Source organism: Antedon bifida, chromosome 4 (genome assembly GCF_963402885.1).
Source record: "Antedon bifida chromosome 4, ecAntBifi1.1, whole genome shotgun sequence".
Classification (NCBI taxonomy): domain Eukaryota; kingdom Metazoa; phylum Echinodermata; class Crinoidea; order Comatulida; family Antedonidae; genus Antedon; species Antedon bifida.
This window is the reverse complement of record NC_136229.1, coordinates 27,403,796-27,430,515: the sequence shown is the minus strand read 5'-3', so window position 1 is coordinate 27,430,515 and position 26,720 is coordinate 27,403,796. Positions and strand designations below refer to the sequence as shown.

The following is a 26,720-nucleotide window of genomic DNA, read 5'->3' as shown; positions in this document are numbered from 1 at the left end:
CAAACATATATGGGCACATCACATTTTTTTTGACACATACAGTTTGATAGTGTAGACAAGGCTTTAGACAATAATTTTTTTCATTTTCTAGAATAAAACCATTGTTATCATATAGTAGTATCATTTAACGAAGCAACTAAAAAAGTATACAGACCAGGGAGTAGGTTGTGACTGTCTGCAACAGTAATAATAAAAAGCCTGAAGTCAGCATGCAAGAAAACTGAATCTTGGTCTTTCTGAATGCCATCACCATCTCTACCAATCATATCCTACAGTCAAAAAAATAAGATGTTATACATAGTCTAATCAGGGAAGAGTTAAATTACTATTATTATTATTATATTATTGTAATTTAACTCTTCCCTGGTCTAATAAAAGATTCAATTCTAAATACAAATCCTTTCAGAGATGACTCTAATTTTCATAGACATTTCCCATTACAGGCACCATTGTTGGGCATGTTCAGTCTTAATAATTTATCTGGTTACGTTGGTATTAACCTAACCACCAACGTTTAGCGATTATTGGTTCAGAAGTCAACTTTCAGGTAAGTTAACTAAGCCTGAAGGGGCCATTAATGTTTCCTTCATATAGAGATGCCTTTAATAATTACATATCTCGACAATATACCCCATCATCAAAGACATCTCCAATTAATTATTCTTTCAAATTAAGTATATCCAGTAAAGAAGTGAAATTTGTAATTTCACTCTTCCCTGGTATGCAATTTTCACATAGCCATCTCCAAATACAAATACCATAAAAAAAAACCAGCTCCAATTGAATTAAAGATCTGTTTAATCATAGACCTCTACCACTATCGGACATCTAATCATAGAATTCCAAAAAAGATTAAGAACAAAGAGATATTTGAATACTAAGTGCTCTTTACCACTGTTTCATAATAAAATATTTGTTTTATTAGTTGAGAATAATGTGACTTGTGGAAGGAAAAAAGTTTACTACTTACCTTAAGCAGATCAGAAATGTTGTTGCTGTTGTGGTCCACTAAATGACAGTTATTTAGAACCAACCAATGACCTTTAATCTGGCACTCTTTGAGAAGTTTTTCTGATTGTGATGTCTGTGATGTCATCCCCATTGAAATGACGTAAACAACTTTGTTGTGGGTGGCACTTTTCGCTTCTTGAATTATTTCAGTGACTGGGTTGTAGGAACAATGACCTTGAAAAAATATAAAAGCAATATATTTTCATTTAGAAATAATCTTTTTATTTGACTGAAAACAGAATCCAGAATACCACAATATCATCCAGTCTAATTCATTCACAAAGGGACTCATAATGGCAATTAATCAACATCACAGACCAAAACAAATGGGAAAGATACTGCAGATTTAAAGTACAATTAACGCCATCAAGGCCATATATTCTTAAAACATATTTCCCCTTGTTCATTTCACAGAAAAGTTCCTATAGGAGAGGTTCTACTGTATTCTGTTTGGAATTTTATGACATTTGGATTGTTTGTTGAATGACATGTGACCAACTATCCTCTTATTAAAAAATGATAAGTGTATATGTTTCAGTGTGTTACTATAATGAATGTCAAAATTATTATAAATGATCTACCATCTGATGAAGGCAGAATAATGATAACAGGTTTTTTGCTAGATGACTGCGGAAGGACCTCAGCAACATGATGTTCATCAGTTTTGGCAACTCTTGATGCAACCTGATGCAATGATAGACATCTACATAGCTCTCTGGTCTGAAAAAAAAAAAACAGATTTAAATTATAATTTTAAATATTGAATATAAAGCATTCCAGTAATTTAAGCACTACTACTGTATCATATGTGCCACAGGTGTACAAGCACTGCAGTTATGCAAACTTAACAGCTTTTATAAGATTTATGCAAGTTTAATGCGATTTAATACAATAAAAAACAACTTACCACATTAGGTTTCACAATCTTCCACAAGAGAATCTTCTGAAAAACTGTTAAGCACTTGTCATCCATTTCCATTGGCATCAATGAAAGTAGGCTTGGTTCACACTATGCATTATACAAAATTACATATTAACAGGGACGAGTGAAATTACAATTTTATAATTTCACTCTTCCCTGATATTACTAAATAGATCAAAGGTTTTTGGCAGGTTAACTAGTTAGTTTTTTTAGAAAATTAGATTAAATAATAAAGTCTTTAAAATATACTGGTTGTTTGTGTTTGGCCGAATACATTCAAAATGATTAATGACAACGCCAATTAAAGAAAGAACTTCTAAAAACTGTCCTAAACCCTAGCCATCAATGCAAGCTCAGTGGTCTAGAGGTATGACAACCAGGCTAGTGATCTGGAGGTTGTTGGTTCAAGTTCCAAACTAGAATTACTTTAACTTGTTTACTGTACAGTTTAATCTGACATCTTATTATTCGAACTAGATTAGTAGTGGAAGCAAGATTTGTCTCAGTGTACCGTATGGATATTGCCTATAGTTAGTTAGTAATTATTGCCAAACGTACCTCAAAGTACTCTTTCCATTGCCTTGTATGTTTCTGGAGTGAATCAGTTAAGTTCTGAAAACATGGTAACAATGCTTCAAGCTTTCCACAGCTCTTCCAACTCTGAACACAAAAAAATAATATTTTTGTAGAATAAAATGAAATCAGAACATGAATATTTATTCAACATTTAATCTTAAGAAACACTATTATACTCATAAGTATCAACAACTTTTTGGTTCATTCATTAAGCATTTGTGTCTATTTGTCATTCAATGTGAATAATGTAATGTCGATGTCCTGTATTTGTTTTTAGTTCTGTTTAGTTCAGAGTATACTATAGGACTACAATCACATCTGTACTGATAAGGAGAAAAATTAATGGAAGAGTGTTACCATGTCTGACATCCAAGATGGCTTGCCATCCATCATACTGGTCTCCATGGCAGATACAAGGACATCATCTTGCTTTACAAACAAATCCCATTCAAGTGTTGTCACTTGACTTTGTGATCTTAAATTAGCTACTGCAACTAGAAAGATGAAGATCTCTGAATGCAGCTGGGATGTACCCAGTGAAACATATTTGTGTATATCATGCGTGAGGGCGTTCATCAATTCTGTCGCTCGAGCCTTTGGTTCTAGCAAGATACCAGATTCCTTTCTATGACTTTCAATGATTGACCGACAGATAGCAATGAAATCACAGAGAGATTGATAATACAGAGGGTTCAGTGGCATCATCGAGTTCATGACCTCATACAGAAGAGTAGCATGTTTAGAAACATCATGGTATTCTGTGACTTTGCTTTTAATCTGATCCAAGTAGAGTAGGCTTTCATGAAGACTCGTCTTTGTGTTCAGCATGTTCTGTTGGTATTTAAGAAGTTGCTCAAGCATGCTGGGCTCATTAAGAATGCCAACTTTCAGGTCAATGGTGCTAGTCAGAATGTCCATCTAAAGATAAAAATAATACATAGAAAAATATCAAATAACTGACATTAAATTTGAATCTCTTCCTTATCTTTTATCATCTATTGACTCTTTCCTTTTTGATAATCTTTAATTTGTTTTTTGTTTTGCTTATTTAATTTCATATCTATTTTATTTTGTATGTACTTGTCTAAATATCTTGTTTACTATTATAAATTTATTTTAGTTTAGATCATGGGACTGCTGACTCTTGTAGTTATAGTAATCTTATTTGCTTCAGCAGTCCCTGACCAATTCATCTCTGTATATTTTACATAATATGATTTGTTGGTCAAATAAATAAATGAAAATGATGCTCCTAAAAAATTGGAAAAACCATTATATTGAGATATGGTGTCTTTTCAGAGAACATACCTCAACCTTGTTAATGAAAAAATGTTGATCCCGAACATCACCCTCCAATGCCTTAACCTGGTTGTCATACTCGGGTCGTTCAATCTCAATTGCAATGTCTAAAATCTGATTGGATAAGCCTTCAGGGCTGATGGCTAAGTCTATCACTGAAGTACCTTCTGTAGGTATAGTGAAGATGTTAGCTCCTGTGTAAAATAACAAATATTGAAAACCACAATTGTCAATAGAAAAAAAAAATCCTTTGAGTGTCATGGATAGTGAATTATGACTGAAACAGGGCTTTCTTGGCCAATTACTCTTTGAGGATATAGGGACACTCTTCAGATGGACATGCTATTTGTAGTACAAGAAATAAGAGGCTGGATGGTGTTTTCACATGGCAACTCAACTCCGGAAAAATTAACTAACTATTAATTTTTTAACATATCATTTGACCAGATTACAAGTCAGAGATAAAAACAGAAAATTATAAAATGAGTAAACCTAACCTTTAAGCTTCACTGGCACTGAAGAGCTGAGAAAGAGATTGAAGTTAGGATGGCAGACATAGTCATGAAGACCAAACGTTACTCGTCTCTTTCCATCCAATCCAAGAACAAACTTCCTTCTCAATACATTGGCAAAGTTAGAGGTCAAAGGTCGTCGTTCAAGATTCTTAATGAGCATTGTCAAACCTAGTGTAATGCTCTGAATCAGCTTGATATCAATAGATGGATCATCGCTAGAGACTATCAAAATGTCAGCTTGAGGGCGCTCCATTTCAGGATCAATGAGAATGGTTGATGGTTCTGATTGGTCAGTTTGACTTGTTGTTTCCAAACCTACCTCACTCTCAGCATAGTTTGGGTGACGCGGCGTATCTCCTCCAATGCTATTTTTAAAAAAACATACCACAATATACAATTTTGTTTCAAATTTATTAACCCCACACAGTCTACTATAGGACAACAGATTTGTGGATGTAAACACAATAATAATAAGCATAACATTACTTTAAATCTGTAAGTTTTCTTAGCTTAATTCTAAGGACAAAAGGCAATGACAATGTTGTGTGAAATTGTGAACATTTGGTAGACGTAGTAGGATTGATATTATAAAGCAAACTCCGAAAAAAGTGAGGCAAGCCAATCATTCTATATTTCACCTTCATCTCCAGTAGGCTTGTATATCATTTTTAGATTGTCAAACTAATGGGCTGTTTATAAAAAAAAGCAATGATGTTTTGTATTAAAGTACCTTGTTCCAGTGACTGGGGTCTGTGGATAGTCTGTTTCTGTGGTTTCACCACCAGAGGATTCCAGAAAACCAGCTCTAGATTGGCCATCACTGTATTCTGATGCTTGGGCAAAGGCTTCAAGTACTTGTGATGTCAGAGGTGTTCTGATCTGGTTCTCCTCAAACAATGTATCTATGGATGAATAAGATTTAGGATTTTGAATATTAGGATCTCAGGAAGTAAAGGCTGTATGAACATATTTCTGTGTTTAGGTATGCAAATGGGAAGAAATCTGATTTAATATATCAATGTAGAAAGCAGAAGAGAAATAAGTAAGTTTTAACAGAAATGGAATGGTGTAAGTGACCAGGTTACAGATTTTATGTAATGTACATTAGTTCTTGACAAAAGAGTAAATCAGTGCACTATCAAATAGCATATGATTGTAATGGATGTACTGTATGTTGTGATAAAATTAGATTAACTATAGTAAAAAAAAAACAAAACTCAATAGTAAACCTCTAAAGGTGTTATGAAGACAACACAAAAACACCTTTAACAAAATGTTTTAATGTTGTTACAAAACCAAAGAAATTGAAATGGTTTTTGGACAAATAAGCATAATGGTAAAATAAGCCTTAAAGATGCATATTTTAACTTTTTTTGTAGAAAATATTAGCCTTAAAAAATACCTTCATCACTATCCACTTGTAACTCTTTGTTACTGATCATTAAAACCCATGTTTCAACTTGCTGATCTGGATCTAAAAGCAACGGCCATTGACGCCTCCGCCACTGGCAGCAGGCTCGCATTATGAGTGCATTGTCAAATGCATATTTATCTTGAGGAATTTCAAGACTCTGCCAACTTCTTTGTTCCTCTTGGTTGCTTAAAATTGCTGAAAAAAAACCATTTAAAAATTGGATTTTTACTAAATCAATAATTTAGTCAAAAAAGTATGTTACGGAAAATGACAACTAAGAGTCATAGTTACTTCAATTACAGCTTCAGTTTTTAATTATATTTTCTTCTCGAAATGTTATTAATTGTTGATTGTGTGTCAGTAAGGTTAAACAGTCTTGAAGGAAACTTTGCAAGATTACCTTCCAAAGAAAAGTCTTCACGAACAAGGCATGGTTGAATGACCATATTTGTCATATCATTCCTGGAGCTCAGGCTGAAACCTTCTGTACTTTCTCTTGAAAGAAAGGCAGGTATGGAGAGATCATCACCAGATATACTGGTTGAACCACCGGTTGCATCTATTCCATTTAACTAAAGAACAGAATTTAAACGATAGAATTTTATGCTAAATGAAATATATCACTTGTAACAAAATGATTTAATTTATAGTAGAGAGATGAAAAAATGATTAAAAAGTCACCCCAAGTTAAACTATTTTATGAAACATGCTTGTGAAAAGTGAATTATTAACTAAAAAATGACACACATGCATATCAACCTTTTCAGTCACTGCAATATCTTCTTTTGAACAAATTTCACCGTCCTGGTCTGGGTGGAATCTTCCATTCTTGCATCTCAACAGCCAATCAGCAAGCAACTCTTTCCTTGTCCTTTCATTCATTGGACCATGGTAGCAGACACATGCTGCTGCAAGAAGCGCATCGCCTGGAGCAGTTTCCAAATGCTTCTCGGACTGAGAGAGGGCATTTTTCCATGTAGAATGCAGTGATGACATGTTTGTCATCAAATGTGTAGCTCGACTAATCTTTTCCTCTATTTGCTGATAAAGAAAATATGAAAATTCACACATAGAAAGAATAAAATCAAACTATGTTTAATCTAAAAGCCTTGTATCTGTTACGAAGTGTATGATAACAAGAAACTTATAACATAATGGTCTTAGTTACCTTTATTGACATTTCAATTTCCAGAACACTTTTAACACTTTCATCATAAACTTGTACCTGTTCCTCTAGAGTAACTTTTACCTCCTGACATTTGACCCTTTTCTGGCCAAGGTGAGCTTTTGCCTAGAATACAAAAATGTATAATTTGAAATTGAATACTTCATGATAGGCCATATAAAGCTTACCTGAATAAAAAACAAATGTCCTATTACACTAATGACACCCTTTGGGAGAAATGGAATAATCTATCATGATATTCTCAAAGCACACAAAGTGTACAAACCTGATCCAGCTTAGCCTCAGCTACTTGAACCTGTTTTAACTTGGGGTTTAAGGCTCGATGAAGGCAGGCATATGCATACACTGCATGCACCCACTTGCACAGGGACTCAGCTGCGTTACTGACCACTGCCACAACTTCTGGCCTAAAGGAAGCATCCTGAATAAACATGATGTTTAGCTTGTAAAAAACATCATCTGGCATTCTGTCTTTCTTGTAAAATTCAAGATCTTCAAAGAAGTTGTCACGGTTGATGAGTAGCTTTCCACTTGCCCAGCTATAATATGCAAATTATATGCAAATTAAAAACAAATAATACTACAGTATTATGTCAATACAATTTAAAAACCAATCCAATAAAAGCTAACAAATAAATACAGTTTTGGAGGAAGTTGCTGAGATTCACAAAGACCAAGTCTGGTACCTATTTATAGTATTGTTATAAACAAGCAAAATATCATGTGTATTTATATCACCTAAATCATATCTATATATTATTAAGCAAATCTTAAAACTTTTCATACAGTATTATACTGTAAGAAAATAAAAAAGTCAAACTTACTCGTATGGCTGATGAAAGAGTAGACAGAGAGCACTAACAACATTGACGACAACCGCTGGTGGCGCTCTATATGATCGAATCTCATCAAGATCATGGGAGTTCAGACTCTTCAATGCTGTTAGAGCGGCTTCATATATTGGGTTGACCTAAAGCAAGCAATAAACTGTTTTAAATGTAGAAAATAAATAACGCACTTATAAATTAACATTCTCACACAAGGATTTCTTTATTGAATAGTCCCATCTTTTTAATCAAAATTCAGGAGGAAAAAACGGATGAGAGGACATGATTATTTCAATACCTTGTCTAGTTCATCTTGAGCTTCCTTCTTCATTTGTGCAAGAGGTCCTTCCATCTTCAAAATAGAAATTTCATCTAGTCTGCATTGTTCTTTGGCCTAAAAAATAACAAATATAAAAAATTCAATAATTTGTAATGACTGTACATTTCATATGATAGTGTATGGTTATGTCATTTCCCAGTTTTGCCATGAATTTGATATTTTCTGTTTGTACCATTATGTGGTTTTTATTCGAAATAGCAATCAATTCTTTTGTCTTCAATATCTACTGTCCATGGGGTGCGGTCGCAGCCACAAGAACTAACATATTATTCAAAAACTAGAAACTACACTTTTTGCAGAATCCTAAATTCTATCTTACTCCAATATTATAAAAAGTCTCTGGAAAACAGAAAGTTTTTGCAGGATTCTAAATTCTGTCTTACACTTGAAATACATTCTAAAAACAAGACATTTCCAGAAATTGGTACAGTTTTGGAAACTGCAGGAATGGTCTTATGTTCAAATTGGTCGAAATGGTATGACTACTGAAATTCAGTAGCAGACTCCTTACATCAGCATATTCTTTCTTTAGCTTGTCAACTTCTTGAAGCCTTTCTTGAGATTCTTGCATAGCATCGGCATGGAGTGGCTTCAACTTCTCCAGTTCAATATTAAAGCTCCTTATACTTTCATAAGCATCATCTATGCACTGTAATGCTTTCTTGTACATCTCAATGGTTTTCTGTAAGGAATATTAGAAACAGTAGGTATCAAGCAAAGTAATCATAGTACTTCAATACAAGTCTACTCCTCCAATCAAAATAGATGAATATTTCCTTTTTAAAATTAAATATACTTAGCAATTGAATTCATCAAAATAATTCACCTACAAAATTCAAAGATGTAAAAAAAGTTACTTACCATATACTTTTTGCCAAGACGTGCAGCGACAGTTTTGAAGAGGTCAATGAACTCAATAAATGTCAAAGGTGAGAAGAACCTGTAACTCTTGTGGAAGTGTTTATCAATTGCTTTGATGGAGGACTGATGAATGTAGGCCATGGCATGACTTATGCAGTGTACCTCAGCCTCTACCTTTTTGAAACTCCACGGCACCAAGTAAGCCTAAAAAGTGATTAAAAATGTGAAGTACTTAATACATCAAACCTAATTAATCACAAAAAAATGTATTGTACTAGAATTTCAAACTTTTTATTTCTATTATTTGTTATATTTATCAATTAAAAAAAATAATAATACCTTTCTAGATGACATACTAAGAGTTCTTTGATCCAGCCACTGAGTGGCAACACTTACTAGACCGTCATGGCTCCAATGCTTGTAGACATCCACACAACAACTGGAGTGTAAGAGGCTAGGATGTCGACTAAAGCAATCATGCAAAGAACTGATATCACCGCCTTTAAATAAAAAGCATATGATAAATAAATTATAACCTAAAGAAATATAACAACGTTATAAAGTATTTTTGTTAAATACATGACTTGAGATGCATTTTACCTGGACAATGAAGACTGACCACAACATGAAGGTTTGTCAGGACACGCCTAAAGAACCTTTCTTGAGCCATCTCCACTCGCTGGCTTCTATGTCCACTAGATTTTGATCCAGGCAGCATCTGTAAGGCAATCTGATCCAGATCGTCTTTGCTGTACAATCCAGGGAAAGTACCTGGAATGAATAAATAAAATAAAAAAGGCATGTAAAGCAAAGAAATATTCATAGAATGTGAATGTTGGCTAAAATTAAATTAATATGTTCAAAACTAATTAAATATAGAGATTCTTTAAACTATGCAATTTTGCCAACTGTACATCACCAATTTCTTGTTAATCAATGACAGCAAGAGATCAAATTGTGTAGCAGAGCTATACTGCCCTGATTTACGAAAGGGCATTATCTCAATTTTTTTCAAAATTGAGATTTTTGTCTTACATGACTTTTGAGGGTATAATCTATCATTTAAACTTAACAGCTACTAAAAAAATTTTCTATAAATATGAAAAATATTAAAAAAATTAAAATCAGTTTGGGCATTATCTTTATTCATACCTACAAAAAATTCAGCAGAAAGCATTATCTTAAAAAAACAATACACAACAGGAAATAATCGCTTGACTGCACACTGAAGTAGTAACAATTATCCAATCAGAGGTCGACTTGATGCATGCTAATTAGCACGCTCAAACTATGTTTGTAGATGTTAACTAAAATAAATTGAATCTTTTAATCAAAATATTGTATTTGACAACACTAAAATAAATTTATGCGGATACCAAACTAAAATGGAAGAACATGACTACAAAGGACATTTTCAAGTGCCTATTTAATGAGTAGGCCTTGAATAGAACTTTTTGGGTGTGGCTGTAAGTAAGCGTAGTCATTACATTGAATTCCATTACATTGATTATTCCTTTACATTGACTATTCTATTACATATTAATATATTTGCATAATATTAATAAATTTGTACTTTTTGACAACAAAATGTCTCATACCGACTTCTACGCATACCAAAAATTCATGATGTTAAAGAAGTACTATTTTAAAAAGTTGAAACAAAATTAAACCGGAAATGTGAATATATGGATACCAGTTATATGTCTAGAGAATTTTTAAAGAAAAACAGGAATTCCACAAATTAAAAAAGACAACATAATAAAGAAATTGATTCCACAAACAGAAAACTTTTGGAAAAATCTACCAACTTCAAACGTACGCAATCTGTTAGAAAACGAATAAATATATCAAATACAAAACTTGTAAATATAATGCATAAAGCAATAATCTGTATCAAGAGAGAAAATGCGATAAATCACTGTACATCGAGTTTTTATAAATGGTTGTTTTATGTTTTTGTCATCAAATTTCATGAAATCCTTCCAAAGTGAGCACCAAAATCCCGCCCCCCTAAACCCATCCCCACCCCCACAAACACCCTCCCCACCCCTCGCCCAACAGCCACATGTTACTCCCTCTCATTACCTTTAACCTATCCCTAATGCAACATATTTGTCTTGTGCTATTAGATGTTTTGTAGTGTACATTCTATGTAAATATAGAGATAATGCCTTTTGTTAAATTATCTATTGTTATTAGTTAGTATGAATAATTTACAAGAAGGAATTATCTCAATTTTGACCCCCTAAAAAATAAATTATTAAAATAAAATTCATGTTACATATTTTCTATATATGTACTAATACCTATTATAACTGAAAAACCATTAATTTGTATTTAGATTTTTAAAGATAAACTCAAACACGTTTTGCTTATTTACTCAAAACTACATTTTTTGAGATAATGCCCTTTCGTAAATCAGGGCAGTATAATACTCTAAGATCAAACATTTTCTTTTGCTGTACTAACACAGCAGTATCAATTGGTAGTAGTATTGATTCATAAAAGTAAAATATAAAACTATGGGTACATCGTATTACCTTCTTTCATTAGTGCTGTAAGATCGAATAAAGCTTGATCTGTAGGCTCACAGCTTACAAGCAATACAGAAGGTTTTCCTGCCAAACCAGCAACTGCACATGCCTTCTTTATGGCTTCACGGACCCTTACAGATCGGTCTTTTGTCAGAGAATTAGGCTTAGGTTCAAACATCTTAAACTTAGCTGCAGAAGCAGCAAGTCTAGTTAAGCTTGAACGTCCAATCCCTCGTGCCTGTCCAATTAATAATGCATTGCCACCTTGTGTTCCCTGAAAAAAATGTCTTTCATGGTAATCAGAGCGGTCTTATGAAATTACTCCCATCAAAAATTTGGGAACTAACCAAAGTTGAACAATTTGACAAAGCTCCTAAAACACATCTTTTGCTTGTTTAAGTAACTCTTTCAGGTTTCCATTCTGTTAAGCAATTTCAATCTTGCAAAAGCACTATATAATTACAACATATCAAACTTGTGCAAACACTTGTATTGTATCTGCTTAAAGTATGTACAGAGAGGTACAGAACTGTTACCACACTTTCCAAACCATCCCTCCTCAAACCAAAATCAATGAAATGCAACCTTCAGTTTAGACAAAAAAAAAAGTACTCCAGAATTTGTGGTCACCAATGCAAGAGGTCACCAGCCTGGGAAGGTGAGCATGAGGATTGCTCTAAACAATCTGAAAGTCACATAAATCAAAAGAATAAATCCCTACCAACATTCTTGTCAATTTGGCTATATGTCGCAAAGTCTCATCAAAGAAAACAAGTTCCATTGGCTGATTGGCACCTTCGTTGTATAGATTTAAACATTTCTGCAATCCATGTTGTATCTGACCTGGGTTGACCTCACCATAACCAGTAGCTGAAATAGAAAACAAATGCATATTGGTAACTTATGATTCTTTGAAAAATAAATAATAATAATAATAATAATAAAACCTTACTTTTATCAGAATCTCTTCTTGCATCAATGTTTATGAACTTTGTGAACAGGACAGAGGATAATTTTTCATCGCTAGAACAGATCTGTGGGTAAAAAACGATTACTTTGTTGATTGGTCACTTTTATCTTGAAGTTTATCATTTTAGTGTTGATTGGTTGATATCCCTTTCCTATCAAAATCAGTGAATTCTGATTAGCTCCACGCAATTCAACGCAACTTGCTGGACAACAGGCTTAAATAACCATCATTTCAATTTCTTCAAAACACATCTTTCAATTGAATAGAAACTGCTTACCTGGTGCATGGGGATAAGGGGCCCATTGAACTGCTTGTCTATTGTGAATGCATCCCCAATAAGTCCAGGCTTAAATGTCACACCCTTCTTCTCCTTTGATGACTTTCTAGAAGAGGATTTGGTCATGTCCTTACGGATAGGTGTTAAAGGTACAGAGCTGCTTTGCTCTGCTACAGACACGACAGTGGGCTTTGGTATGTCAAAGTTTGGTTGGGTATCATTATCTTCTCCAGTTTCTACAAGAAATATCAAATTTAACTATGAAACAAATTTACTTTTTGAAAAAGTTTTTTTTAAGCTATTTAAATGCAAACTTCAAAAACAAAGATCGACTGAGATTTTAATTTATTTAATGACTGTACAGCAGAACATTGGGGTGTTTCAAGATGATAAAGAGTTACATCAACTCTGTATCTCTTTGGGTTGAATTTGTTGTTCAATAAAAAAATTAACACACAGTCAAAAAAGCGCTTTCTAATTGGAATTCTTTAATTTGGGATACTTAAATAGTTATCTCACCAGAAAATTCCGCCACTGCAGTCTTACCTCCAGATTTCTCTATCACACAACCTGCATCTTCTAGTTGTGAATCACGGGGGACAGTTGAAGAATTTGTCAGTGGTGACCTGTCTGGTTCTGGAGAGGTTGCCTTTGCTGCAACGTTCTCAGAAGTTTCTGAAGTATCGTCCTGGTTCATGGATGTTGCAGATGTCAAGGTAGTGACTGCAGAAATGCTTGCTAAAATGTCAAAAGAAGGTTCACCTAGTTAACAGCAATCAATCAATCAATCAACTTTATTTCTATCAATATGAATACAAAAAGTAAATTGCTTGTTGTACCACCTTGAAATACATATGATAATAAGGAACAATTGAATGGCAGACCTTCGATGTTAAAGAAAGAAACCACTTACACAAGTTACTTTATTCTTTGTTAATTAAGTTTGATTAATTTGGATGGCTTTATGTCTGTGTCATGCATCAGAAAAAGTACAACAAAGTAAGGACAAGGGTCAGAGTTGGATTCCAGAATGTCTAGCCTATTATAGACATTTACTTTGGTTGTTATCAACGTCAGTTTAGAGTCAATTGTCTTTTGAGGTTTACTTACAGTCATTGGATGATGCTTGCTCCGTAGCCTCTGAAACAGAAGATGGAGTCCAAGGATTGTCAGTACCAGGAGTACTTGTACACTTAGAAGAAGTAATATCATCATCTCCAGCCTCCTCTTCATCACTATTAGCTACCTGTAAAACAAGAACAGATGTCCAAACTGGTTATTTTATTTGAGAGAGAGTGGGGGTGGAGGAGGGGGAGGAGTGGAGACATTGGATGATACCAAATAGATGGTGGCTTGTTTAGCATATTATTCAGGATTTTAAGTTTCAGAGTGCCGTCTCTAGCTATGTCTGGCCTGGATGCTTACTGTCCTTTATGGTAAATACATAACACTGAAGAATGGAAGAATGCATGGATTTAGCTTAAGTTACATACATTTTCTAATTTTAGCATACTGAGACATAAACATATTACTGTCAGGATGTGCTATATACAATACTTACATTGTATTTATAAATGTGTAATAATAATATTGGAATACAAAACCAATGCAAAAACATAAAATGCAGCAAGAATGCAAAGCACAAACACACAAGGCAATAAATTGTGTGATTAAATTTCTACAATTTTGGACTCTAATTTTTCGATAATCATAGACATAACATAATAAATCTTCAAATCTTTATTTTTAAATCAAAGAAGAAGAAATGTAAATGGGAGATGTCTTTGTAGAATTAAATTAGCTATACTCTTTGTATAATATCAAGAAAACAACCACACAATCCACATAAAACAAGGTACAAGGGTAAATATAGTATTAAGTGTTAAGAAGAATTAAAGAATTGTATAATTAAATTAGCTATACTGTTTGTATAATATCAAGAAAACAAATGCACAATCCACATCCAACAAGAGGTACAAGGGTAAATATAGTATTAAGTGTGTAGGGTGTTTACAATAGTGGAAAAATAGAGGGAGTTTTGTGTAGATACTGTATAGGGAAAGAAGTAGGTACATTATGTAGGTAAATTATCAAATAGAATGATTCTTTAATATGGTTGTCTTATATCTGATATACGAATGTGTGTTGTTTGGTATAAAAACAAAAAGAGTATTGAAATGTGTGCATGCAACAATTACACTATGATACATACATTGCCATATAGCTATATCAACTACAGCATGTTTAGTAAAAGTCATAAAGCAAGATCAAAGTATATTGATGGAAACGTCAAGAAACTCAACAGTTCTTTTCAGAACAAACTTTACATCAACATATTGATTTCGCATGCAAACCTTCAAACAAAAGTCATAATGTACTAAATCATTGAGGTACTTATTTGATAATTTACAGTAAGTAAGGGTAGATAAGCACGGGTTAACACTACCAATACACAACAACTATGACAAAATATAGTTTTTATTTGTCTTGACTTACAACAGGTGATTCACACACAAAGCCAGGAGAATTGGCTTTCGATGCTTCAGAAAGAGTAGGAGACAAAATCTCATCTGTCTAAAAACAACATAATGTGAACACAGTGTTTATTCATAAATATGTGTGTGTGAACAAGAGAATGGTGTGTCAAACAATTAAACAATTATTTGAATTAATCAAAATATCACAGTGTAGACAAATTATATATTAAATATTTAAAAATAATACAGTGTATTTGTCTATGTAGACAAAAACTATTATATGCAAAAGTAATAACATAGAAAACAGAAATTTGTATGGAGAAATTTAAACAACGAATTGGGTCAGGTTTATACCTCTATGATTGGGCATAAACTGTACTAACATTTTCACAACCATGTACTAACAACATCTAGTTTGAGAGAACCCTGATACATTGGGTGGACTGTTTGTAACCGATGTTCAAAGCGTTCAACAACATTTCTTCCTGATACATTTTGATACAGAATGGTTTTTCAGAAAGCAAACTGTACTTGTATTATACATTATACTGGTGGTGCTGTTTATTGACTTACTTGGATATCTTCTGCAATACTAATCATACCAGGGTTCGTTTCCCCAGAACAAAAATGTTTCTCTACCACCTGATGTAAAGTATCATTGTACCAATCAAAATCTAAAGAAATAAAGTAGGAATGTACATGAAATAAATGAAATGTTCTATTGTTTTCAAAAGAGGTGTTCTAACTTTTTGGAGAAGGGCAATAATAATAATAATTTTATTTTGGTATAAAAAAAATAAATAAAATAAAAAACGTAAATAAAAAAATATTTAAATTTAGGAATGTAATTTTTACCTTTTTAGTTAAAAAAAAATTCACAATTTTTTTACTCTACTCACCATCTTCTGTTACTAGTCTATCAGAAAATGTTCTAGTGGCTTCGTGACACCAAAGCCTGACAACCATTCTCATCATTGGGGGTACTGACAAAGCCTCAACTCTTCTTGATTTTCTTCTTCCATAATTTCCTTAAATATTAGATAAAATAAAAGATTATTTAATAAAATAGCAAGTTGATGATTTTTTAGCCTGACTAATTACTTGAAGACACTGAAAAGAAAAATTAAAATTATTCACACAAAACCATGCTGCCCATGGCAGAGGAAAAAAAAAGAAAAGAGATGAAACTAATGAATACAATTACAAACAATTGAAAACAAAAAGTTGTTTTTAAAAAAAGTAAAACTTAACTTAAACAGTAGCAATACATTCACCATACCTGCCAGTGATCTTTGATGTCCATGTCTAGGCCTTCCTCTTGTTCTAGCTGACAGCAAATACATACCTTGAACTACCTTACCAATGTCATGCAAGGAAAAGGTATAGTGTGGATTGAGAGGGCTTAGAGAAAACTGTTTCCTCACAGCGGAATATAAGTCTTGAGAGGCTGAGAGTATGGCCTATAAAATAGATTCATACTTATTACATTTTAACACTTTTTTCCCCTTTATTATACATTTACATACAGAAGTTGTAAGAACCCAAACATATTTTTTTTAGAATTATATTAAAAACGGCAAAACAAAGAGCAATTACCACCACTGCCATTGCACATATAACCAACATCACCAGACTGCCACCACAAGATACTTCATTACTTATAAAAGACTGCCATTCATAACCAACATACATGCCACAGCCAGACCTCCATCGATATCATACTGCAACCACCATCACTGTCATTACACACATAACCAACATTATCATACTGCCACCATCATCACTGTCATTACAAACAACCAACATCACTAGAGTGCCACCACAAGATACTTCATTATTTATAAAAGACTGCCATCCATAACCAAGATAAATGCCACAGCCATAGTTACATCACTGTCATACTGCCACCACCATCATCACTGTCATTACAAACAACCAACATCACCAGACTGCCACCACAAAATATTTCATTACTTATAAAAGACTGCCATCCATAACAAACATAAATGCTACAGCCATAGCTATGTCATACTGCCACATACCTGAACATAAATGTCACTACTCCCAACAAATTTCAATAAATTTTGAAGGAAAAAAACAAAGACCGACAACAAAATAGTTTATTACAAACCTGAGCTAACTCATGGTGTCTGTTTAACGAGTAAGCAGGAAATTCTTCCAACCAAGCCTGCATGGTAGAACTATATAACTTGCTGTATGAATCATGAGATAATGCAAAAAAGTTCAACACGGTAAAAAGTCGTGTAATGCGTGGAGAAAGCACATTTGTACACAATCCGCTACCAATGCCAGCTGATCCAGGAGCGTTGCAAGCAGCAATGAAGTTAGCTCTCTCCATAGGTTGGAAGGTGTTACGTGACCTGTGGTAAATACCTTCACAGTTGATTAACTGCCGAACTAGTTCTAGACAAGGTTGTTCTCCTAAGTTAGGAAATATAGAAATCAGCATTTACTTGAAATGTTAAAATGGTAAAAGTTTATATGGCCAGTGAGGTTCAGGGCGATGAATGAAATGTGTGCAAACATTTTCAGTAAGTTGAAAATATTTGAAGGCCTTACAAATTTAAACAATGTGCCAGTGCTTAGTTAGCGCATATTTCTGCACGTTTTTCTGAATCATAAATGCACAGGTTGCAGACCATGTGATTATTGCAAGTAGGCCAAAATGACCACTGACCAATGATGGCCACTATTCCATCATTCGGCCTGAGAAACAACCTGTTTACAGGTACCAATTACCAATATTTATACTACCTGGATGAATGACAATATCCATATCCAATTACAGTAGCCTGGTTCCCACTTGCTAGTAATTTGACCAAACACAACAGGATGGATCATCCAAATTTTTGCTTGTGACCAAAACTCTTGCGTTGTGCATATGTCTTGCGTTGCGCCGAAGTGGGAACCAAGCTTAGTGTTACTAGTTTTAGACTATTTAACATATGAATGAAATCGAATCCTGGAATGCATTTTTCCACAATTTATTTTATAATTATTGAAATTTTATTCTTACCAGTTTTTTTCTTTTTAGGACAGCAATTGAGATCATCTATAAAGATAATGTTGCTCTGTTTGTTTATTTTACCAGTGCTGATCGAGGAATTAGCTTGGTTCTTAGTTTGCAACTTACTTACAACAAACTCTTCAAATTGTCTGCATGAAAACTTATCTGAAAATGTTGTCTTTACGAAGTAATGTCTTGGCTGAACTAAGTTCTGTTTACAAAGAGAAAAATGACAATTATCAATTTAGTTATTTTTCTGGATTGACATCACAAAACAAAACAATAAATCATTAATTTGTTAAATTTACATTAACCCTATAAATTTATGTCATTAAATCTTAAATACACGTTCCCAATTAAAGACCATTTTTGGACCATCTCTAATTGCATCTGCCCTTTATAATGAACTTTAACTCTCTGGGTCTGCCCCTGGTAGCAATGAGGTATCACTTTATGAAGCTCACTACACTCAAATCCTAAGCTTATTCATCAAGTGTTTTGGTCTATACTAGGCTAGATACAACATTTCATTGCCAGGTTTTTTTTGTTGGCAAAATAGATGACTTTTGTAGAATTAATTACATTTTTCTTATTAGTTTGTAGGTTCACACTTGAAAAGAAAGAAAGCAAACATTGATTAGAAAAACAAACAAGTATTATCAGTATGCATTCCAGAGTGTTTGTAATTGGCTATATGTTGGTTGTAGGCCTACTGGCTACCTGTGACTCATCAGAAGAATCTGCAAGTCAGCTGGATGTGTGTACTCCTCCCCCTCCCTCTCCAAGTAAGTTGAATATGTATTAGCTAGATAGAAATAAGAGAATATATCTAGGGCAACAGACACTATTTTTTCTGCCCGCATACATATTTTAGACTTTTTAAAAATGTTTTAGTTAAAGTTGAAATTGATATTATTGTTAATGAAAAAAAAAACCTTTTACAAAAGCTTATTTGAATGTCGATCTTAAAAAATAATATATTTCCACATCAGATATTTGAATTTTTTATGGGGCTTTACTATTAGCTATTGTGATGTACTAAACACAAGAATGATAGTCTAAAAGTTCAATTGCTGAAATTGTGATAATTTGATGAGGGGAAACAAAGCCTTTTGAAATTTTTTATTTGGCCTAATGCGCTGTTACTTAACACAAACTTTGTATTTGTATAGGATATATATTTCGGGACTGCGACGAAATATTGCAACAAGACCCTTCTGCTGTGAGTGGTAATTATATGATACAACCAAATGGATCAGGGCTAGTGTTTATTGTAGATTGTGAAATGAGGATAGATGGAGGTTGGACAGTAAGTATCACCACTAATTTGTTTAATGATAAACACACCTTAAATCTTACACCAATCTTGCACAAAATCTCCATTAGTAACCAGCTTCCACTCCATATCTGTTAGTTTAAATTTCTTTAAGCAATTCAAGTCAATTCGAATTTTACCTTTTTGGTCTTTTAGTACTCTGAGACGTTAGTAAGCAGCGTTTTATAAAATTTTATTATTAATAATTATTTTTATTTTTATCTGAGTTAGTAAATCCAACACAGTGTTTTAAGGTTTAGTAATGTTTCAAAGTCAACACTTAAGTAGCAAAAATAGGCCCTCCAGGAAGTAAGAGCAGCAGAGTAAGCTAAAGAAAAATATATTCCTGCATTGCCACCCACACTAAAGTCCTACAAATCGAACAGTTTCTGGTCTACTATATGTTCTCCAGTAGAACATGATTGCAATCGGCATACGATATTAAATTACCAGAGATTTAACTGAGCACGGATATTTCTTGTGTTTAAACACACTGTACGCTTATAGTGTAAGCTTTCAGTAAGTACAAAATTGTCATTTTCAGGTGATACAAAGAAGAGAAGATGGATTAGTTAATTTCAACCGAAATTGGGCTGACTACAAAGAGGGTTTTGGAAATGTAAATTCAGAGTTCTGGCTTGGTAATGAACAGATCAAGCGTATAACATCTCATAGCAGTTTTGAGCTCTTGGTAGAGATCACAGACAAATTGAACGTAAATAAGTTTGCGAGATATTCTCACTTTAGCATTGGTGCCGAGTATTCCAACTACACTTTGAAAATTAGTGGATACAATGGAACGGCAGGTTAGTATTTACCAACAAACACATTTCAGAAAAAACAGACATAACCTTAGAATTGTCTCACAGATATGTACTACTGTTCCGGTAATGCAGAAAAAAATGCATCACTGCTATAATGCTGCTGTACTATAATACTTATCAACTCATAAAAAAAACTTAGAATAGTGAGTAAAACTTATTTTTGAACTAAACTAAAGATGATCTATATTTTTATTTAGGTGATTCATTGACTTACCACAACTGTCAACAATTTACAACCTACGACAGAGACAATGATGGGAGTGGTAATAACTGTGCCAAGGTTTTCAAGGGCGGCTGGTGGTACAATTCATGTTATGAATCAAATCTGAATGGGGTTTACCATACACCAGGACCTATTCGTTATGGCATTCCAAACAATGGCATTATTTGGTATCATTATGATGAAACTTTTACTTACAATCAGAAGATGACACTGATGATGGTAAAAAGATCAGAGTAACAATTATCATCATATTAATTGATTATTATCATTAATTTAATTGCTAGTACTTTACAGCATTTGTGATTTTTTATGAAAGGAAATTGGTACGGTCGACATAATTTATTTCTACCTATTTTAATAATGTAGTAGGCCATGTAAGACTAATTTCTGATTGGCTATTTCACTTTAATTAACTAGAAAAGTAGTAATTGATATGAGCATTGGGCCATCCATCCTGTTTAACAGCTATTTAATTATCATTAATTATTGTACCTGTTATTAATATTTGTAATGTTAATATAAAGTTTGCGGTACACCACGTGTATTAGTTCTGAAAAGAACTGTTGAGTTTCTATATTAGTTCTGAAAAGAACTCTTGTGTTTCTAGAGAAACTCAACAGTTATTTTCAGAATTAATATACGTGGTGTACAGCAAACATTATTTTGATTTCCCAATGCAAACCTTCAAACAAAATATTTGTAATGTTAATAAGTTTCATGAATAAAAGGGTTATAAAGACTCAATGAGAATTTAACCTTATTTGTACTTTCCTTAGTTATAATTTCTTTACTGTACAGATGCAATATCATCCTCTTATCTGTAAATTAGGGTGTGGGACATTTTCCCGTGGTCTGTTTACTAGAAAGAGCACACTCATTCGGAAAACCTGATCATCATACCTCTAACCTATAATAAATAAACTAAGCTAGGCCCTATACTTATGCGTTTATTATCTGGCTATAAAAGAACTACCCGACGTAGTAGAGAAAACCCTTTATTAAAAATAACACGTTCAAAAACACCTTTTTCAGGGTCGACTTGTATACAGACGCGTTTAGGATTAGTATAGCTCTCAAAATTAGGTTGGAATGACATTTCAAATAATTTGGCATAGATATCAATGTGATATAATCTAATGACAACATTTAAGTATTCATTCATTCATATTCTTTATCATGCACAGAAGGACTACTAGTCTCGCTAATAAATACCACACATTACCACAAGAATACAATCCTTTCTGCTGTACAAGCTTAATAAAGCGGCTTTAAAATCAATTTCAATATCATTTTGCGAAATGATGTACCTTATCTTGGCCAAACGTTACAGTTACAAACTTTTGTTGATTTAGGTCAAGCTTAATTATAATCCTGTCTTGTTACACAATTACAAAGTGTTTAATCCCATTCACGAATCAATTAGCTAAACAAATTATCAAAAATATGCAATTGCAAACAATATCTGACATTCAACATATTGCAATTTTTAACATTCAGATTAAAAGAAACGTTTTAGTCGTGTTGATTACCATCTGATTATTCCCAAACTGATCTCTATATAAAAAAAGTAGTGATATTACACTACATGAGACTAAAATTGTTCACCTGAGGTGCAAACAAACACTGAAAATACTTTGTAAGTATATTACACTTATACATTGATTTGGATTGATATGGAGATTAAAGATTGACAGATTTGAAAATTTCTGAAAATTGAACACATATATATTTTTGTGTCATTCTCTATTAAAGTGTGTGTTTAAAATAAACACTTTTTTAAACACTATTTCTCATTTAAAAAAAGGCATGAAGTTATGTGTACAGAATATATCGGTATATTACTCTCTTGTATATAGCTTTGGTTTTTACTTTCAATTATAGTGCATGCTTCTCAATGTTAGTGCCTTGAACCATGGAGGTATCCTCCATGCTTGAACTATAGGACTATAATGAATCAAATGCACATTTCTCACAAATAAAAGATCTGTTAAATTCTGTACACGATTTTCTATATTATCAAAACGATGCTATCTCCCATACATGAAACGGAATAAGTGTAGTTAAGCTAGTGACAGAAATTAGGCTTGTGTTTAAGTATAATTACATTTCACGCCAGGGAGGGTTAGAGGTTGATTCAAAGAATCACGATTCAAAGAATACTACCCCATTGAATGCATACTTTTTTATTATGAATTAATTACAGATCAACTAAAGAAAGAAATCAATGCGCTTCCAAGTTTCATACAAAATGGATTCCAGAGTGTTTGGAATTTGCTGTATGTTAGTTGTACTGGCTACCTGTGATCCAACAGAAGAAAGTTGGGACATGCGTCCCCCTGCAAGTAAGTGGGATTTGTAATCTAAATAATAATCTATATAAAAACATTTTGTTTGAAAAGAATTGCTAAAAGACAACACTAAATATAACAAATACTATTAATTAATGTTAAATTTTGTAATTGTAGGGTATTTATTCCGGGATTGTGGTGAAATTTTGCAAAATCATCCTTCTACTGTGAGTGGTGATTATGTGATCAAGCCAAATGATGGAAAACCTGAGTTTACTGTCTATTGTGACATGAGGAAAGATGGCGGATGGACAGTGAGTAGAAGCATAAATATATTCAGCTTTGATATTTATTGCAAATTCCTAAAACACTCACAAGAAAAATGAGCACATCATAAATACGCAAATTAATTTCCTATAGTGTATTATGCTTATCAAATTCCTTTGGGCAAAGATACCATTACTAAACTGAATAATAAACAAAAATTTATTATTACTATAATTGTCATTAAAATTATTATATTACGATTCAGGTGATACAAAGAAGAAGAGATGGGTCAGTTAGTTTCTACCGTAATTGGGCCAACTACAAAGAGGGTTTTGGAAACGTGAACTCAGAGTTCTGGCTTGGTAATGAACAGATCAACCGTATAACATCCGATGGTAATTTTGAGCTCTTAGTAGAGATGACTGACCATTTAAATGTAATGAAGTTTGCAAGATATTCTCACTTTCGTATTGGTACTGAGTGGTCGAACTATGCCTTGAAAATCAGTGGATACACAGGAACAGCAGGTAAATAATTTTATTGATCAATCAGCAGAGATATAAAAATATTGTTTTGGCATTATAAAGTGAATATACAGCTTTGAACATAGTAAAATAACAATTAATATATTATGAAAATGAGTATGAGTGCAAGCTTGATACAAAGTGTTAAAAAAAAAGAGTAGAATTTCATGTGACTCTAATTAAATAACAAGAATCTACACAGGTGTGTTATAAACTTACATACTTTATCCTTTTTTTCAATTATTATAATAATATTTTGTTTGTTTAGGTGATGCTTTGACACACCATAATAGTCAACGGTTTTCAACATACAACAGAGACAATGATGTGTGGAGCGGTGGTAATTGTGCTGAGTACCGCAAAGGTGCTTGGTGGTACAAAGACTGTTATCGTTCAAACCTGAATGGGCTTTACCTTAAACCAGGTACAGCAGATGCCAAAGGCATTCGATGGAATACTAATCATCTTTACAGTCTAAAAATTACAGTGATGATGATTAAGAGAACACCATGAGAAAACCTTGTACTACTTTTAGTAATTATCATTTGTCCTATATAATATTTAATTCAAGAATAACAGCAGTTTAATTTGAATTGTTTGATATATTGAGCAAAGAGCCACTATTGGCTAATCACGTTTGGTTTTATAATTATTATATATATTTATTAATAGTATTAATAAATATAGTTTTGGTCTAATTACAATGTTGTTAAAGTAATATTCATTTGGTCTTGGTTACTTTAGTGATTAATTATTAATGAATTGAATTTATTTGATTATACTGTTACCATATTAAATCCTCGAAATAACACCCCCCCCCCCCAACCATCTCTCTCTCTCTCGTCTAGTATTAATAATTATATTTCAATATAATACGCCATTTACCCTTACGTTTATGCCCTGGGCCAGCCCAAATTGTAAGTGTAAATGGGGTCTAGGCTATAAAAATAGTAAAAATAATATTAGTATTAATTATTAACATACTGTAGCTCTTGATATTCAAATACATTTTTATTAAAATATCATAAAACATTTTAAAAGATATAGTACATCCAGGCATTTTCCCTAATAGCTTATATACAAATTTACATTTTCAAGGGAAAAATTCGGTAAATCGCGCCTTACTTCTAGAATTTTTACTCGATGGTATACAAAGTTGGTTCGTACTTTCGGTACTGACTTTAACCACCTGATGTAACCCTGTTTACTAATTAAATTGAGTTAGATAATTAGTTATTGACAATTAAAATGAATTTAGGTTCAACAATTTGCCCCAAATAATGGTGTTCTGATCATGGTATACACTGCCTATCTTGAAAAAGCACCATAAGAGAGTTTTCATTATACATTTAGTAATTCAGCTCATAAACATATAAAATGCCATTTTTTTAAATTGTTACAAGATGCAGTGAGATAAAAAATCATGTTTGGTTATCATACTTTATGTGTTATATTAATTATTTTTAATTAATATAAAGACTAATTTTGGTGTAATTTTATAAATGTTTGTCTCTGGATGGAAAACAAATGTTATATGTTTATGAATGTTTTGACATTATGACAAAATAAAATGAATTTCAGTGAATATAATGTGCTTAAATTATTATTATTAGTGAGACATACTGTACAGTAGGGCCTACATACATTATGATTTGATGATAAATTAAATAATAATAATAATATTAATCATATCAGATTTGTTTTTAAATCTATTCTAATAATATATATTAGTAATACCTTTAATGAATTAATTTTATTTAATAATATAAGCTACTACTTTGGCTTGGATATGAATTATTTTATTAATATTATTGATACTATAGTTTTACTAATTTAAAGATGTATTGTCCCCCAAAAACATGAAAAATGAAGATTAATTAAATCAGACTTTGAATATGCTATTTTGTAGTTTTAATAAAGTTAATCACTTCCATAGAAAAAAAAACGAAAAAAAAATGTTTTCACTTATAAAATGACAAAATAAATGGTTAAATTCAACCAAAAATCCATTGGCTGGCAGCCAATTTGACCATGTTTTGCTTTAAATTAGATTTTTTCAGGTAAATACATTTTTTTTAAATCCAATTTTTGGTCAAAGTGGATAACTATTAAGACTTCTAGGACAAGGTTTACATTAAAGTGGAATATTCAACAAAATTTTTTTTTTTAAATATTTTTTCAGGGGGACAATACATCTTTAATAAAACGTTATCTACAGATGGTTTTATATCATAGATAGATGTGATATTGATATACCACTCAACAATAGACTTTAATCACATTATAAGAAATCTGCTGAGAACTAACAACGTACTTTTGCATGCCTGAAATTAACCAATCCAATATTAGTGTGGATGAAAAACTTGTTGCAAAACCTGTTGTAAAATAGTCTATTAATGATTAAACTAATTATTAATTAATTATGAATTTTTGACATAAGCAAATAAATACAACAAATTAGAGAACAATAAATGCATGAAAGTGTTTCTGTGTTATTTAACGTTGATATTCGTAACACTGCACCATATGGATAACTTGAGACAGAGAAACTAGTAGAAAGAGACAGATAGCTGAGAACTCATTCACATTAATTAAAATCAAACTTATCATCCTGTCTTGTAAAAGCTAATTACTAAAGTGTTTATTCTCATTCACGAACAAATTAGCTAAACGAATTAAACAGTCACAACTAATTCTGTTTTGAGTGTTTACAAACAGCAAATTACAAAAGTGTTTCATCTCATTCACGAATCAAATTATCAACAAATCTCCAAACAAACTTATACAATATTCAAATATTATTTAGTATAATGTAATTTGTAACATTGAGATTACGTGAGAAATCCTATTATAAACCTTTTAATTGAAAGGGTGTGGTTAGAAAACATATGGGTCATTCCCCAAACAATCTCCATAAAAGTGTTCCACTGTAAGATAGATTCATCTTTCAGCTGAGGTGTAGAGAACATTGAACATACAGTTGTAAGTATTACATTTCTACTTGTATATTAGTTTAGCCTACTGACAACTTAAATTCTAAAA

General features: G+C 32.5%; 2 protein-coding genes across 2 annotated transcripts in view; one reads left to right on the top strand and one right to left on the bottom strand.

Annotated features, from left to right (window-relative positions):
• Window positions 1-26,720, bottom strand: part of LOC144839304 (dynein heavy chain domain-containing protein 1-like) — a 103,967-nt gene that overhangs the window by 5,140 nt on the left and 72,107 nt on the right. The window contains exons 50-81 of the mRNA XM_078694621.1: window positions 18,247-18,448; window positions 17,341-17,651; window positions 16,489-16,669; window positions 16,109-16,237; window positions 15,783-15,883; window positions 15,229-15,306; window positions 13,843-13,978; window positions 13,252-13,470; window positions 12,733-12,968; window positions 12,438-12,519; window positions 12,207-12,355; window positions 11,492-11,759; window positions 9,552-9,722; window positions 9,291-9,451; window positions 8,952-9,155; window positions 8,602-8,772; window positions 8,049-8,144; window positions 7,748-7,893; window positions 7,189-7,462; window positions 6,906-7,028; window positions 6,497-6,778; window positions 6,138-6,309; window positions 5,726-5,932; window positions 5,054-5,225; window positions 4,306-4,688; window positions 3,818-4,002; window positions 2,867-3,427; window positions 2,492-2,593; window positions 1,919-2,020; window positions 1,593-1,731; window positions 971-1,185; window positions 155-269 (exon numbers count right to left, since the gene is read on the bottom strand). Of these exons, the coding sequence (XP_078550747.1) occupies window positions 155-269; window positions 971-1,185; window positions 1,593-1,731; window positions 1,919-2,020; window positions 2,492-2,593; window positions 2,867-3,427; window positions 3,818-4,002; window positions 4,306-4,688; window positions 5,054-5,225; window positions 5,726-5,932; window positions 6,138-6,309; window positions 6,497-6,778; window positions 6,906-7,028; window positions 7,189-7,462; window positions 7,748-7,893; window positions 8,049-8,144; window positions 8,602-8,772; window positions 8,952-9,155; window positions 9,291-9,451; window positions 9,552-9,722; window positions 11,492-11,759; window positions 12,207-12,355; window positions 12,438-12,519; window positions 12,733-12,968; window positions 13,252-13,470; window positions 13,843-13,978; window positions 15,229-15,306; window positions 15,783-15,883; window positions 16,109-16,237; window positions 16,489-16,669; window positions 17,341-17,651; window positions 18,247-18,448 (6,073 nt within the window). The remainder of the gene's footprint in view (window positions 1-154; window positions 270-970; window positions 1,186-1,592; window positions 1,732-1,918; window positions 2,021-2,491; window positions 2,594-2,866; window positions 3,428-3,817; window positions 4,003-4,305; window positions 4,689-5,053; window positions 5,226-5,725; window positions 5,933-6,137; window positions 6,310-6,496; window positions 6,779-6,905; window positions 7,029-7,188; window positions 7,463-7,747; window positions 7,894-8,048; window positions 8,145-8,601; window positions 8,773-8,951; window positions 9,156-9,290; window positions 9,452-9,551; window positions 9,723-11,491; window positions 11,760-12,206; window positions 12,356-12,437; window positions 12,520-12,732; window positions 12,969-13,251; window positions 13,471-13,842; window positions 13,979-15,228; window positions 15,307-15,782; window positions 15,884-16,108; window positions 16,238-16,488; window positions 16,670-17,340; window positions 17,652-18,246; window positions 18,449-26,720) is intronic.
• On the top strand, window positions 18,902-20,836 carry LOC144841226 (fibrinogen-like protein A). The gene is made up of 4 exons (XM_078697483.1): window positions 18,902-19,022; window positions 19,410-19,546; window positions 20,097-20,358; window positions 20,574-20,836. Exons 1-4 carry the CDS (start codon window positions 18,902-18,904, stop codon window positions 20,834-20,836), a joined length of 783 nt encoding a protein of 260 aa, XP_078553609.1.

Coding starts and splice junctions, on each gene's coding strand:
- LOC144841226 (XM_078697483.1), top strand. CDS start 18,902: ATGCATTCCAGAGTGTTTGTAATTGGCTATATGTTGGTTGTAGGCCTA. Junction 19,023..19,409: donor TCCTCCCCCTCCCTCTCCAA/GTAAGTTGAATA, acceptor GTATTTGTATAG/GATATATATTTCGGGACTGC. Junction 19,547..20,096: donor GGATAGATGGAGGTTGGACA/GTAAGTATCACC, acceptor TGTCATTTTCAG/GTGATACAAAGAAGAGAAGA.